The sequence below is a fragment of the Sciurus vulgaris genome (assembly GCF_902686455.1).
Source record: "Sciurus vulgaris genome assembly, chromosome: 7".
Classification (NCBI taxonomy): Eukaryota; Metazoa; Chordata; class Mammalia; order Rodentia; family Sciuridae; genus Sciurus; species Sciurus vulgaris.
The window spans coordinates 119466147-119482463 of NC_136467.1; the positions used below are offsets into that span (position 1 = coordinate 119466147).

The window sequence follows — 16317 nt, forward strand, 5'->3', positions numbered from 1 at the left end:
ATTATGCAGTACTTGGTTTGGCAACCCAAATCCATTTCCTATCAATTCCTATACCCTACACTGCTCCATACCTCTGCAGGGGAAGCCAAGAAGGACAAACAGATAAAACTGTGGTCCCTATGAACAGAAAAACAGAAACCCCCAGCTGCCTCTTCCTCCTTCTCCTAAGAAGGTCACAGCTGAAGAAATATGAAAGGTGCGTTATATCTAATATCACATGGTCTTTACTGCTACTTGAAAATCACATTAATGATCTCTCCTTGACTTATAAAGCATCCACCCTGACAGCTGTAACACACTGGCATACATCTCCTCACTCCAGCACGGCTGCATTCAACCTAGAAGATGGGAGTAAAGCCCAAATGGGAAAGCTTTTGCAAATGACATGTTTGTTAACCACTGCTAGCATCTACCTCTGTTACACCACAAAATTATGATGCACCTGTTTGGGAAACAAGTCAGAATTCTCTATTTGAAAAGGTGACTTCCTTGTGGGTAGATAACTAATCTTATTCATTTCTGTACCACCACTTAAAAAACTGTCGAAATAGTTTATTTAGGTAATCGATTTCACGAACACCAAATCCAAATGCCTCCTGTCAGTTTACAAGGCTTCAGCAGCATTTTCACAACATTTAGGCAATACGCTAGAGTGTTTGAAAGGACAGACTCTGCATCTAAATTAATATGTTGGAATGTGGGCTCCTCTGCCAAACAGAAGCTTTTTACACCTTTAGGCAGAAGTTACTGAACCTCTTTGTGCTTCAACTTTCTCAACTATAAAAATAGGCATAATAAAACTTCTCTCCCATAGGCTTTATTGACAATTAAATGTCAATACCTATAAAAAAATCTTAGAAGAATGCTTACAACAGAGCAAACACTTCATAAATATGAAGTCAACATTTTCATATTCATTATTATTATTGAACCCCACAGTAACATGCTACCTGGTTTTTGTGACCTTGTCCATTGTCATTTTCCTCTCTGATATCTTCAGTTGCCTCCTATCACTTTCATTCTCTAAATGTAGAGGTTTCACTCAAGGTGTATCCTCACTGGTTTTTGTAGCATTTAATCCCTAAGGCTTAAACTACTGTCCTCATGTGGAACCTTCACTGCGTTCTCCTGAGCACCAACTCAGCCTCCCAAGTTGACACCAAACTTAAGCCAAAATCATTCTCAAACTGACAAATCTCATTTCCCCAGGTATACAAAAACCTGAGGAATTAGGAAATGAGGTTACCTTCAGAAAGTATGACTCTTAAGATGAACACACAACAGTTCAAAGCAGTCACCAGAAAGAGAGATAATGGATGTAAGGCTAGTAGAACTAAACATCCTTAATCAGACTGAAGGTATTTATACTCAGAAGAAAATGCAGAGCATTCTACAATGGTCTAGGCCAGCAAGTTATGCAAATAAAGAACTGTATCCCAGAGGGTCTAGAATTCAGGGAAGGACTAAGCCCAGGCAGTAGAAGAGGAAATGGTCTAAAGATGGAATCTAGCACTGAAGTAAGACCTACCCGATATGTTCTAAGGGGTACCAGACAATCAGCCTGATTCAATTAAAAATTCACTTAATTTAACTCCACGTGTTCTAAGTCCTTAATTTGCTATTTGTAACACAAATTTTTGTTATGGGTCAGCTTCCCATGAAGGTCTACCTTCAAAGAAAATGTTTTAATCTTATGAATGTTCATTTCTAATTCCTCTTATGATTTTTCAAGATGAAGTAAAGTAACTTGACTCAAGCACTGATTTTGCCAATGTGAATATTCTCAGCAACAAATTAGTGATTAAAAGCATGGACTCAAACCATATATCTGAATCTGAATCCAGGTTCTGGTATCTATGTTTGTGACTACAGGCATATTACATGATCTCTTTATGCCTGTTCCCTTATCTACAGAATGGGGTAATGATAGTATCCACTTCACTGGGTTGTCATGAGGAAACAAAGGAAATATGCAAAACAAGTAGAATCCGTCTTGTACATGAAGTGCTCAAAGGCAGCAACTGTTATTTCAGTCTCACATACATTTTGGTTGACTGAAATTGGTTTGTGGTGCTCTACTCCTGGTATAGGCAGATCCAATCCAGGTTCCATCAGCTATGAGATCCTGACCAGCTCCAACTTTTCACATACACTATAAGTTCTTGACCTAAGGACTTACAATGAACTTCATAATTTTGTGGAAAACTGGGCACAAATGAATGGTGTGTATTTTTCTAAGACAAGGAACCAAAGCTTTGATCAGCTCCACAGTTAAGTACATGACCCAGAATTGATTTTCTTTTTTTAATTCTTAGTTGTAGATGGGCACAATATCTTTGTTATTTTATTTATTTATTTTTATGTGGTGCTGAGGATTGAACCCAGTGCCTCAGATGTGCTAGGCAAGCACTCTACTACTCTTACAACTCCAGCCCCAGACCCCGCAATTGAATTTTTTTTTTTTTTTTTTTTTTGGGGGGAGGTACTGGGAATTGAACCCAGGACCTTGTGCATGCTAGGTTAAGTACTCCACCAACTAAGCTATATCCCCAGCCCCAGAATTGATTTTTAAAATCCATCCAAACCTACTGCCTTGACATTACCACTACCATCCTTTTTATCTCCTCCTCAATGATTCCTACAATCTGCCCTGGTTCCACTCAATAAATTATATTAAAAATTCTCTCTCTGCAATGTTATTCCATTGTAATACTTCCTATTTTCAATACTATCAGCTTATTTCTCCAAAATAACTGTAATACTACCACTCTGCTTATCATGGCCCAAATAGCTTAGCTCGGCATTTAAGCTTCTACAGCTTGATCATAATTTACTTTTCCAGTCTTTTTCTCCATTCTCCTCCATAAATGCCTCTAAAGGAATCACTAGACAATGAGAACTCCATGAAGCTTTATTCCACAGCTCATGTTACTGTGTGGAGAATATCTTTTCATTACCTTCTATCCATCTTCACTATCACTTCCTCCAGTAACCCAATGCCTTTCTTCAACAGTCACTATCTTCAACACATAAGGACTATTAACACAGATATGTACAACCATGTATCAAGGTTTTGAAACTTCAGCAATACTGACATGTGGATGGATAATTCTCTGCTGTGGAGGGAAGGCTGTCCTTTGCAATAGGATGATAAGCAATATTCCTAGCTTTCAGACATTATCAAGTGATCTGACAAGGAGGGAGGGGGAGGTCACTTCTGGTTAATAAACTCTGATAAAACATAACAAATATGCTTAATTTCTCCTGTTTAATAATAAATTCTTTGAAAACTGTCTTTTATATTCTGAATATATCTGAATATGAAAGATTTGGATAAATCTTTATTCTCTCCTATCTTTTCCAAAATGAGTGGACAGAACATATGTTACAGTTTGGTTGTAAGGTATCTCCCCCCCCACCCCTGCCACAAAGTTTGCAGTGTGAGATTATGCAAGGTTTGGAGGAGAAATGATTGGGTTTTAGCCTTAACCTAAGCAGTGATTTAATACCGGATGGGATTAACTGAGTGGGTAACTAGAGGCAGGTGGTATGGCTAGAGGAAGTGGTTCATTAGGGGCATGGCTTTAGGGTATGTATTTGTATCTGTCAAGTAGAGAACTCTCTCTCCTTTCTGATCACCATGTGAGCTGCTTCCCTCTTGCACACTCTTCTGTTATGATGTCCTGACTCACCAGGAACCCTGAGGAATGGAGCCGGCCTTCTATGGACTAAGACCTGTGAAACCCTGAGCCCTCTAATAAACTTTTCCTCCCCTAAAATTGTTCTGGTCCGGTCTTTCAGTCACAGCAGGAAAAAAATTGACTAAAAAGAAACCTAAACTGTCACATTTATAGATATACTCATTAAACTTGAAATACTAAATTCCAACCTTGTTACGTAAAGGTTTTAAAAGGCAAAAATTGCTGTGCCATCAACAAGTACGATCTGTTATAGCTATGTCCCAAAAGAGAGTTCTAGCATTATAAACGTTAAGTAGACAATAAACTTCCATATCATATACATAATAGTATTCATTATTGAAGGACATACAGATGAGTAACAAAAAATAAACTACTCCCTTGTGTTCTATGAAATATATAGTATTATCATCTAAGGTAAATGCTCAGAAACAGTCAAGATTCAGTTAATAACAGGGTTAAGTTCACTAGATCAGTGGCTCTAAACTCTTGCTGCATATTAGAATGCTCTGCAGAATTTAAAAAAACAGGGAGAGAGATTCTGGGGCTTCCATCTAGACCAATTAAGTTAGAATCAGGAAGCGAAGCTAACGATTAAAATTATTTTACAATTCCCCAGTACAGCCAGGTAGGAGGTGCACACTTGTAATACCAGCGACTGGGGAGGCTGAGGCATGAGGATCTCGAGTTCAAAGCTAACCTCAGCAACTTAATGAGACCCTGTATCAAAACATAAAAAGAGCTGGGGATGTGGCTAGTGGTTAAGCACCACTGGGTTCAATTCCCATTGCCTGCCTCTCCTGAAAAAATTCCCCAGTAGATTCTAATGTGCAGCCAGAACTGAGAGTCACTGCTCTAGAATGACTTGAAACCTTGTGTACCTCGAAAATTAATGGAAAAATCTATCACCCAAGAAAAACTTGCACTCTATGGAATGGCTGAAAATTATTACCTAACTTGCTGAGCATGGGTCCTATGTGTGAATACTTATCTTGAATTTAAAGAACTGCTGTGTTCCCTGTCTGTCCCCCAACCCCGGCTCCATGAGGCATTACCAAGAAGCTCATTATACGATTCTTAGGCTGCACTCTCTACCACCTCTCATGATCCAGGCACTTACATTCCTCTTTACTTGGTGAAGTTACATTCAGTTCTGTCGGAAGCGGCTGCTGGCTGGGACTAAGAGTTGGCGTGGTTATCGAGGTATTATTGTTGTCACTGGTGGTCTCTTCAGAAAACAAATCTGATTGGCTGTTACTTGTACTTGGAGCGGAATCGTCATCTGGTTGTTTCTTTTGAAAATCTGAAGAGAAAGTGAGAATACCAGTTTAATCAAGGAATTCACAGTCCAGTGTTAGAAAACAATGTAAGTTAATATAAAAATTAAATGTAATAATAGGAATTAATAAAGTCTAATTTGGGCAATTAAAAAACATGGAAATAAAACACTGGTCAAAAACATTGGTAGAGGGTGATTAGAATTAGTTTTCCAATGTCTTTATTGTTCAGAAGAATGGTCAACATTGATTTCAATATTAGATTTTGAAAGGTGAAAGATGCGTGTTAGAATTTCAAGGATGATCAACAGAAGGAAAAAAAGGAATAAAGCGAAATTGCTGTCACCAGTAGAGAACAGGTCATATGGAAAAAGGTAGCACAAAATAGAATTAGGTAAATGGAAAACACATAATATGGTAGAAGTAAGTTCAAATATATCATTAAGTATAAGCTCACCAGCAAACACAGAATATTCAGATTAAATAAAGTTCAGTTATGTTTATAAGAAACACATTAAAAACATGGAAGATGGCCTCCTAGTCTGTAATCTTTTATTTCTTAAGCTGGTAGTGGATACACAAATGTGATTATCATGTATATTCTCCTTATGTTTCATTTTTAAAATCTAATGATACTCTATGAAGTACAGATTATAATTTACCAATTCAGAAAAAGTAAAAGATGATTCTTACAACTCCACATAACCTTGTATTCTGAATCATAGATAAGCCCTAGTTATCATGCTTTAACCCTTCATCAGAATCACTGTTAACGACATATTCTGAGCGTAAGAAATGCTAGCATTTATGATACACTGACCATCTGCCCCAGACACTGAATTAAATGGGTGTGTATACATATACATACGCGTGTGTGTGTAATTTACATTAACTCTCAGGAAAACTCAAGTCAGATAGTAATGATACCAAATTTTGTTTATAAAGAAAATGATTTTAGAAAATTTAGGCAATATGCTCCAAGTTAACAGTTAACAAGTAAAAGGACGCAGGTCCATTTGACAATAAAGCTAACAGTCCTCAATCACACCCACAGGGCACAGAATGGTAAGCACTAGACCAGTCCCAAAAGAGGCTTCCATGTCAAGCTTCCACACATTCCAACACCACTAATGAGTGCAATGAATTTGGCCCAAGTCTGTAACTTGCTATACCCAAGCAGGGATCTAAGTCTTCACTGCTTCTTTTCTGTGTATTACTTCTCCTAATTATTTTCTTATTCTTCAATGTTTTGACATGTAAAATGACTAATTCTCTCAATGTTATCTGTATGGACTCTTCAAGAAACAGATGGGATATAAATGGAATAGATACTGCAATAATGACACTACTTTATGTCAGGCCATTGCATTAGCTCTCTTATGTCAACAGTCATTTGTGTTTCTATCTCATAGCCACCTATTATTTAACTGGAAATGTCATAAGGCCCTAAAAAACTGCAACTGATTCATGATTGTACTATCTAGCACAATCCCCAAAGCCTTTAGACAGAAACACAAATAAACAGAAACTCACTTAAGCACAGTAACTTTTGAAGTTCATGTCTGAAGACATTGCCAGGTCCCACCCACAAAATCTCCAGCCCATGTTTGCCATGTTCCTTGGGTGCTCAGGTACTTTTCTTCAAAAACTGGCAGGTAACAAAATTTACCCTATTTTAACCCATGTGCTCCTGATATGCCTTTTTCACATCTCCACAGGGCGATGGTGTCAAAAAAACTGCAGACGAAATTATTCATTACAACCCAAACTGGCTGTTCACAAAGAGAACTAGTAGATCATTTATATACCCTCTGCTTGAATTGGAAAAGAATCAAGGAATCACATCATTTTACAACAGAAATGACTTTAAAGATTCACCTCAATCCTTTCATCTTACAGAAAAAGAAAGCAAGAGATGAGCAAATTTATGTAACTTATCAGAAATTTGGAGTTAGTCCTAAGAGTCTTCTAACTCCCAGGTCAAAGTTAGCAGTTTATGCAATACAAATAATTTTAGCATTAGACAGACTTGGATTCAAATCCTGACTTTGCTATATATTGGGCATAAAGCAAAAAGCAACTGTTTAACCTTTGAGGGTCTTATCTGTAAAACAAAAGGGGGCAGTTATTCATATCTCTCAGGATAATGATCACTAAATAAGAAAGCATGCATAAAGTATTTGGCGCATGGGTGTTCAATAAAATGACAGCAATTAAAAATGAAAGGCGAGAGAAAGCGCACTGGAGTGGGGCAGAGGGGTGTGAGTGTGCAGGAGTGGCTGGGGGGCGGGCTAGGACTCTGGAATCTCTGCAAGCCCCAGTGGGCAAGGCATCCTCACCTCGCCGCCATGGCTGCCTAAAGCTGGTGCTGATCCCACATGGCGAGGGTGCCTGAAACCTAGAGAACCGCTTCAGCGGCTGATACGACACCAACCTGAGCCTGGCAGGCCACAAGGAAGCGAAGTGCAGCGGACAGGCACTACAAGATGCTGGCTATGAGTTTAACATCTGCTTCACCTCCGTGCAGAAGAGAGCAACCTGAACCATCTGAACCCTCTGGACAGTGCTGGATGCCACTGATCAGATGCAGCTGCCAGGGTGAGGAAGTGGCGCCTTAATGAGAGGCACTATGGGGGTCTGACAGGCCTTGATAAATAAAGTAGAAACTGCTGCCAAGCATGGCGAGGCCCAGGTAAAGATGCTCCTATGATATCCTGCCACCTCCAGTGGAATCAGATCACCTCTTCTACAACAATATCAGTAAGGATCATAGGTATGCAGACCTCATTGAGGATCAGTTGCCCTTCTGTGAGAGTCTGAAGGACACCACTGCCAGAGCTCTGCTCTTCTGGAATGAAGAAATTCCCTGGATAAAAGAGGGGAAATGGGCTCCGACTGCACGGCAACACATCAATTAAACCAATCAACTATTGTTACCTATTTTTCATTATCACTTTTTCACTATTATAATCAAGATTTCATTAAGCTTCCTTAGTTATATTGCTATAAGTACATCAACCAGTAAGAGAGGATGCACATTTTTAAAACAATGATACAAGCTGTTAAATTCTCTTAGCACAAGACCCTGTGATTTCCTGTGGCCCAAGATGTACTGAGGTGTATAAGAATCATCTGTCCACTTGTCAGTCTCACACAGTACACAGGATCCAGAACAAAGACAGTGCTCGGTAAATGTCAACTGGAAAAGTGGCCAGATTCTGAATTACATTTAAGTGTGTATCAACTGTTATTTTAAACCACTCAAACTATTTATATGCCTTTAAAAGTACTCCTTGATTCACATGAATTTCTTTTTTCATAATCAAAATAGTTATCAAATGCATACATGTATTCTACTGTCAGGTATAACTAATTAAAACAAAAAATTTTTAAAAAGATAAGAAATAAAACTATACTTCTAACTCACTCATTATTTGGTGGGCTTGGGTTATGGCTCCATGGTAGAGCACTTGCCTAGCATGTGTGAGGCACTGGGATTCGATCCTCAGCACCACATAAAAATAAATAAATAAAATAAAGGTACTGTGCCCATCTACAACTAAAAGTAATCTTTAAAAGACTATTTGGCTCACTACTAAGGCTTATACTTCACTATTGCTGTCACTAAAACTGGGTATAAAGAAAATCAAATGGGAGGAGAATGAGGAACTAAAAATTAAGAGTCTAACATGAGCCAGGAGCTTTACATTCATTTTTTCATTTAATCTTCAAAATATACAGGACAGTAGATGTCATCCCTACATTTCAGCAGAGGACAGTGGAGCATGGCAAGCTTGGGAATCTTTCCCATCCAAAGAAGTGCTAGAGCTGGGGTCTGAGACCTAGGTTAATTTGACACTCACCCCTTGGAGCATGCACCACTGCAAACCCTTTCCCAGTCTGCAGCCAGTAGAAAGCACTTTGCCAGTTCCCACATTCCCATACTTCAAATCCCACCTCATTTTATATCACAAATTATAGCTATGTTTCCACTGGAATCTTTAGTTCGGTACTTTACACAACAAAATACTTCATGTTTCTTTTTCTTTTTATCCAGAGGCATAGACACAGGAAAAGCAGATACACACTCAAGGGGGAATGGGCTACCTTGGGCTACCTCAAGAGAGAGAGGTGCCTTTTGGGGTAAAACTAGCCATATACACTCAAGGGAGAATGTGAGCCATCTCCAGAGGGAGATTCAGTCAAATAGTTCATGTTTCAAATTGCCAATTAAGTAAAAAGGAAAGGTTGACAGGAGTTTTGTTTCTCAAAACATTTACCAAAAAAATCATTTTCTATATCTCAAAAGTTTGGTTCACACAAGTCACTATAAAAAAAATCTCCTTTAACCGAACAACATTCTGGTTTCCCTTCCCTCTCTTTCCAATTTATGCCCACAACAGGCTCTGCAGCCTCCACTGACAGGCACCTTTCTAGGTTTCTAAAGTTGCAACGCCCCCACCTCCACTCCCATTCCAAAACTTAGGTTTCTTATTTTGAAAAGCTACAAAGCCATTAGCAGTAGTCAGACAATTCATAAACTAGACTTTCAGCCCTCTGATTAAAATTTTAATAACATTCTAGTAGTTGGATGTTAACCTGGACTAATAGTCTCATCTCTTAAGAACAAACTGGCTTAAACTAGAGTTAGCAAGAACCAATAAATCTAGTTATCATTAAAACCTTAAAATGCATTCATCTTGGATCCTTAGCTTATGGGAAAAACTATGATCTATTCAATGTGTATAGACTTAATAACTTTCTTCCATGGATAATCTCCTCTAGATTCTAAAAGAGCTAGAAGCTTTTCTAACTTCTTTAAAAGACAAAATCAAAAAAAAACACTTTACTGATTCTTACCTTACTTCTCTTTAAAAATTCAGACTATCTTTATTGATTTTAGGATTAACAGGCTGATACAGTTTTGCTTTTGTATACCTTCAGGCAAGTTAAATATACACACATTTTACACACACAAACCACACACATAGCCTAATGATAAGTGACTCTTAGCTTGTGTATCCTGTTCATGTCCATGCATCTGTACACTTTAGGGGAATACCTCCAAAATTAAGACAAACCCTATGTTCTGCCCTTCCTCCCATCTCATGGAACTGGCAACGACACTCACCTAGAATCTGAAGTCAGAAGCCAGGAAACATCCTAAGACTCCACAGTCTCCTTTCTTAATTCTACACCTCAGAAGCCGCCAAGCTTAGTCATTCACAATTACTAAATATCCCCTGAATCCAGTCACGTCTCCATCATCACTCTAGTCTAAGCGATCATCATATTTCAGTGGTATCTTTTTTGTTATTTTTAGTTACACATGAGAGTAGAGTATGTGTTGACATCTTTATATAAATGTGGAGTACATCTTATTCTAATCAGGATCCCAGTCTTGAGGCTGTACACGATGTGGAGATTCCCCATGGTGTAGTTATATATGTACATAGGAAAGTTAAGTCAGATTCATTCCAGTCTTTCCTATTCCTGTACCCCCTGCCTTTCTTGCATTCCCCATTGTCCAATCTACTGAACTTCTATTCTCCCATACTCTTGTTGTATATAAGTATCCGCATATCAGAGAGAACATTTGACCTTCGATTTTTGGGGGATTGGCTTATTTCACTTGGCATAATAATATCCACATCTATCCATTTACTGGCAAATGTCATAAAGTCATTCTTTTTTATGGCTGAGTAATACTCCACTTTTTAATCATTTCCCCCCCACATTTTCTTTATCCATTCATCTGTCAAAAGGGCACCTAGTCTGGTTCCATAGCTCAGCTATTGTGAATTGAGCTGCTATAGACAATGATGTGGCTGCATCACTTTAATATATTAAGCAGAAAAACTACCAGAAAACTTCTAGAACTCATAAATGAACTAAGCAAAGTAGCAGGATATAAAATTCACACCCATATATCAATTGTGTTCCTATATACCAATGATGAAGCAGCTGAAGGAGAAATCAGGAAGACTATTCCATTCCCAACCCTGCCCCCCCCACCAAAAAAAAAAAAAAAACAAAAAAACTGGGCATACTACAGAGTGATAATAACAAAAATGGCATGATATTGGCACCAAAACAGGCATGAAGACCAGTGGTACAAAATAGAAGACATGGAGACAAAATCCACATAAATACTGTTATCTCATACTTGACAAAGATGCCAGAAACATACACTGGAGAAAAGATAGCCTGTTCAGCAAATGGCGTTGGGAAAATTGGAAATCCATATGTAGAACAATGAAATTGAATCCCTTTCTCTCCCACCCTGCATAAAACTCAAAGTGGATCAAAGACCTAGGCATTAAATCAGAAACCCTACACTTACTAGAAGAAAACATAGGCCCAAATCTCCATCATGTCAGCTTAGGAACCGACTTCCTTAACAAGACTCCTAAAGCACAAGAAGTAAAATCAAAGAATCAATACATGGGATGGTATCAAACTAAAAAGCTTCTACAGCAAAGGAAACAATCAAGAACGCAACGAGAGAGCCTACAGAATGGGAGAAAATCTTTGCTACCTGCACCTCAGAGAAAAGTTAAGCTGGAAGCATCACAGTACCAGACCTATAGTAACAAAACCAGCATAGTGTTGGTACCAAAAAAGACATGAAGACCAATGGAACAGAATAAAAGACACAGTGACAGGAAATATAAAGAACTCAACATCAAACAATACAAAATTAAAAAAAAAAAAATAACCCAATCAATAAATGGACAAAGGAAATGAAGACACTTTGCAAAAGAAATATGAAGTCAACAAATACATGAAAAAATGATCAACATCTCTAGCAATCAAAGAAATGCAAATTAAAACTGTACTGCAATTTTACCTCACTCCAGTCAGAATCAAGAATACAAATAACAATAAATGTTGACGAGAATGTAAAAGGGTATACTCACACATTGCTGGTGGGACTGAAAATTACTGCAACCATTCTGGAAAGCAGTAAGGGGATTCCTCAGAAAACTTGAAATGGAACCACCATTTGATCCAGTTATCCCACTCCTCAGTATATACCCAAGGACTTAAAGTCAGCATACTATAATGACGCAGGCACACCAATGTTTATAACAACTCTCTCAATAGTATCTTTTTAAAAAAGACTTTTTTAGTTGTCAATAGGCCTTTATTTATTTATATGTGGTGCTGAGAATCAAACCCAATGCCTCACACATGCCAGGCAAGCACTCTAAACACAAAGCCACAACCCCAGCCTCTTAATAGTATCTTAATTAAAATCTTTGTATCCCCTCTTGGCTCACTCTAATCTATTTTCCACCAAGTAACCAGAGTGACTGTAACAAAACAAATATTGTTAAATGTAATTCATCACATCAATAGACTTAAGGTTAAGAATCATATGATTATTTCAATAGATGCAGAGAAAGCATTTGGCAAAATACAACACCCCTTTATGCTCAAAACACCAGAAAAAACAGGGATAGTGGGAACATACCTCAACATTGTAAAGGCTATTTATGCTAAGCCTATGGTCAACATCATTCTTAAATGAGAAAAACTGAAAGCATTAACTCTAAAAACTGAAACAAGAGAGGGATTCCTCCTTTCAACACTTCTATTCAACACTGTGCTTGAAATACTAGCCAGAGCAATCAGATAAACCAAAGAAATTAAAGGAATACAAATAGGAAAAAAGAACTCAAGCTATCACTATTTGTTGATGACATGATTCTATACATCAAGGTTCCAAAAAACCATACCAGAAAACTTCTAGACCTAATAAATGAATTCAGGAAAATAGCAGGCTATAAAATCAATGCACATAAATCTATTAATTTCTATTCATACACAATGAATTATCTGAAAGAGAAATTAGGAAAACAACTCCGTTCACAATAGCCTTAAAAAATTAAATAAAATACTTGGGAATTAACCTAACAAAAGAGGTGAAAGACCTCTACAATGAAAACTCAGAACATTAAGGAAAGAAATTGAAGAAGACCTTAGAAGATGGGAAAATCTCCCTTGTTCTTGGATAGGCAGAATTAATATTATCAAAATGGCCATACTACCAAGGTGCTATACAGACTTAATGCAATTCCAATTAAAATCCCAATGATGTTCCTCATAGAAATAGAGAAAGCAATCATGAAATTCATCTGGAAGAATAGGAGACCCAGAATAGCCAAAGCAATCCTCGGCAGGAAGAGTGATGCGGTAGGTATCACAATACCAGACCTTAAACTCTACCATAGAGCAACAGTAACAAAACGAGCATGGTATTGGCACCAAAATAGGCAGACCAATGGTAGAGAATACAAGACACAGAGACAAATCCACATAAGTACAGTTATATCATATTAGACAAAGGTGCCAAAAACATACAATGGAGAAAAGAAAAGTTTATTTGGGGGCTCAAAGTTTCAGAGGTCTCAGTTCATGGTCAGCTGGCTCCACTCCTTGGAGCTCAAAGTGAGGTAGGACATCACGGCAGAAGAATGTAGCAGGGGAAAGCAACTCACATGATGGTCAGGAAACAGAGAGATTCCACTCACCAGATACAAAACATACCCCAAAGGCACATTCGCCCACCCCCGGCCGCAGTGACGCACCTCCTAAACCATACCCTACCTTGCCTTCAGTTACCACTCAGTTAATCCCTATCAGGGGATATATTCACTGACTGGGTTAGGACTCTTATAATCCAATCATTTCTCCTCTAAACCTCCTTGAATTATCTCATACATGAGCATTTGGGGGACACCTCACATCCAAACCATGACAATAATCAAATTCAAAATCATAAACGTAGCTAAGAAATTAGAAGTCCCTTCAAGAGCTGGCTTCTGGCTATCTCTTCAGTCTTATCTTAAGCCATGCTCCTTCTTTCCTGTCCCTATTTTAGTCATTCTTTGGCTCTTGGTTTTTCAAATATTTCAGTCCTTCTCAACCTGGAGTAGTATGATCACAGCAAGTGAAAGATCATGGTATATTCCCTTGGTGATGCCTAGTCACCTCTGAACTCAACATAAGCATTACTTCCTCAAGGAAGTCCTCCAGATTACCCATGCAAGGCATTTAATAAATATTTGTTGGATAAATGAATGTTTCATTCACTGTATACCCAGCCACTAACAAAATGCCTACCACATAACATACAATATAGATTTGTTGAACTTAATGGATATTGATGAAGATACAAAATTTAAGAATATTAGTTTTCTTAGGCATTAATGGATTTAAAAGTGCTATAACATCTATTTATGGGAAGCAAGAGTGCTTCTACTCACAGTAGAAACATGAAGCATCTCTGTCAATACACAGATGTTCGGAGTTTACAAACTATCCCAGAAGACAGACAGACAGATAAATTTTTATCCTTACTACTCATGATGATTACCTGGTTCTGATATGACTCAAAAGGTCTCAATTCATACTTCCTGTTCAGAACACAAAACTGCAACCTTTTATTTGCAGAGATAACACAATTGGCTCCCAAAAGCACATCCTCAAAAGTTTTTTTTAAAAAAGGTCAAAAGTAAAATACATGAAGCTAACAAAGTTTTTTCTTATCAGTAATTAAGTTTATTTTTTAAAATATTCTTTTAGTTATAGATGGACACAATACCTTTATTTATTTTTACATGGTGCTGAGGATTAAACCCAGTGCCTCATAAGTGCTAGGCAAGCACTTTACCACTGTGGCACAACCTCAGCCCTAATTTAAGTTTATTTTATAATTTGGTTTATCACTGAAATTATACAGGAACTAGATTCTTCACACCTATAGGAGTAACTGTTCAGAAGTGTGAACTAGCAAAAAAGTTATTTGGAGAGAGGCTTGTTTCTTATACAGCATTTATTGTGCAGACTATACAGTTTTCCCAGCAATGGTGTCTCATATTCACTTACAGGGCATAAATTAACATGTTAACATTACAGCAAATATCTAACAATCTACTAGTACAATAATATGTACAAGAGACATTTATGTGTTTCAGATTAATCACAAAATTTGTCAATTTTCTTAAAAATTAAAAACAAGTCTTCTGAATATTAAAGCATTATCTTAGTTCCAACAAAATGCTCATTTGATAGTGTATCTGCTAATATACATGCTACTTGACCATCAAAACTGTAAACAGGATAGGCATATTGTGGAAAAATTAGTCAAAACTAATAAAATAGGCAAGTTGGAAAATAAAAAATTTTTTTTTCTTTTGTTTAAAACTGAGATGCAGCTCAGTGGTTGAGTAGTTCCTGAGGATGTGCAAAGCCCTGGGTTCAATCCCTGCCTACACACACATACACACACGCACACAAATTGCTTACAGATGATTTTTTATATCATCTAAATACCTACCCCTCAAGCCTAAAATCTAGAGACTTTGCCACAATGATTGTTGGGTTTGCTCACAGTATAGATCTGCTAAGGGTAGACAGCAGTTGTATTCCATGTGTCTTTATTCCAGGGACCCAGAATGAAGAAGTGGTTCTAATTATTAGAAATCTGCTGGTCTTTGTGGCACAGGAAAAAGAGATGAACAACACTACAGCTCTTAAGGTTTCTGGTCATCAGTGGCATATCAACTTTTCATTTATACTTTATTGGCTAAAAGAAGTCACAGGACCAAGCAAAATGATGAAGACAGGAGACAGTCATCCTATTGGAAGGCATGACAAATATGTGGGAGCAATAATCAAATTATGGGTTAATTTACACACCATTTTGCATATAATTTGTACAATCTTACTAAATTCTATGTAATATTGTATATGTTTATAGGTGCATTTTTCCCTTTAGAAAAAAAGAACACAGATGTTATATTCTTAAAAGTACTACAGTTGATTTTCCCAGCTGATGATTACTAGGCAATGTAGACTGGTGAAATAATCTGAACTTTCTAACAGGTTATATTAAATTCTCCTTTGCCCTATAAAAATTTGAGTATGTGAATACAGTAAACCTACATTAAGCAGGTACTGGTTTATTGACAATAAATTCTTACCTGAAACAACTGTGACTTCTAAGCAATGAAGACCACATTCTTTATAAATATCAAACAATCTGACCCTAATTCAAAATTCTGTGTTTAACTTAGTAAGACCACGCTGTGTTGACTTTATTTTATTTACCTTTTTAATGACTTGCAGCTCAGACTCATTCCTGATTCTCAGGTAGATACAAGCTACTAAATCAATGTATTAAAACATTATAGCTCCCTATCAAATAGAGAAAACAAGTTATTAGAAAGTTCTTCTTAGGAACCAACTGCCTCAGACCTAATTAAATAATCCAACCTGGTTTATTTTTTTTAAGGGAAGTAAAATTTGGTTAAACTACTACATTTAAAAATATT

General features: G+C 37.3%; 1 protein-coding gene across 5 annotated transcripts in view; it reads right to left on the reverse strand.

Moving 5' to 3' along the window:
* Positions 1-16317, reverse strand: part of ZFAND3 (zinc finger AN1-type containing 3) — a 383326-nt gene that overhangs the window by 92631 nt on the left and 274378 nt on the right. For all 5 annotated transcript variants that reach the window (XM_079148363.1, XM_079148365.1, XM_079148362.1 and 2 more), the window contains one exon: positions 4819-5001. In XM_079148363.1, the coding sequence (XP_079004489.1) occupies positions 4819-5001 (183 nt within the window). The remainder of the gene's footprint in view (positions 1-4818; positions 5002-16317) is intronic.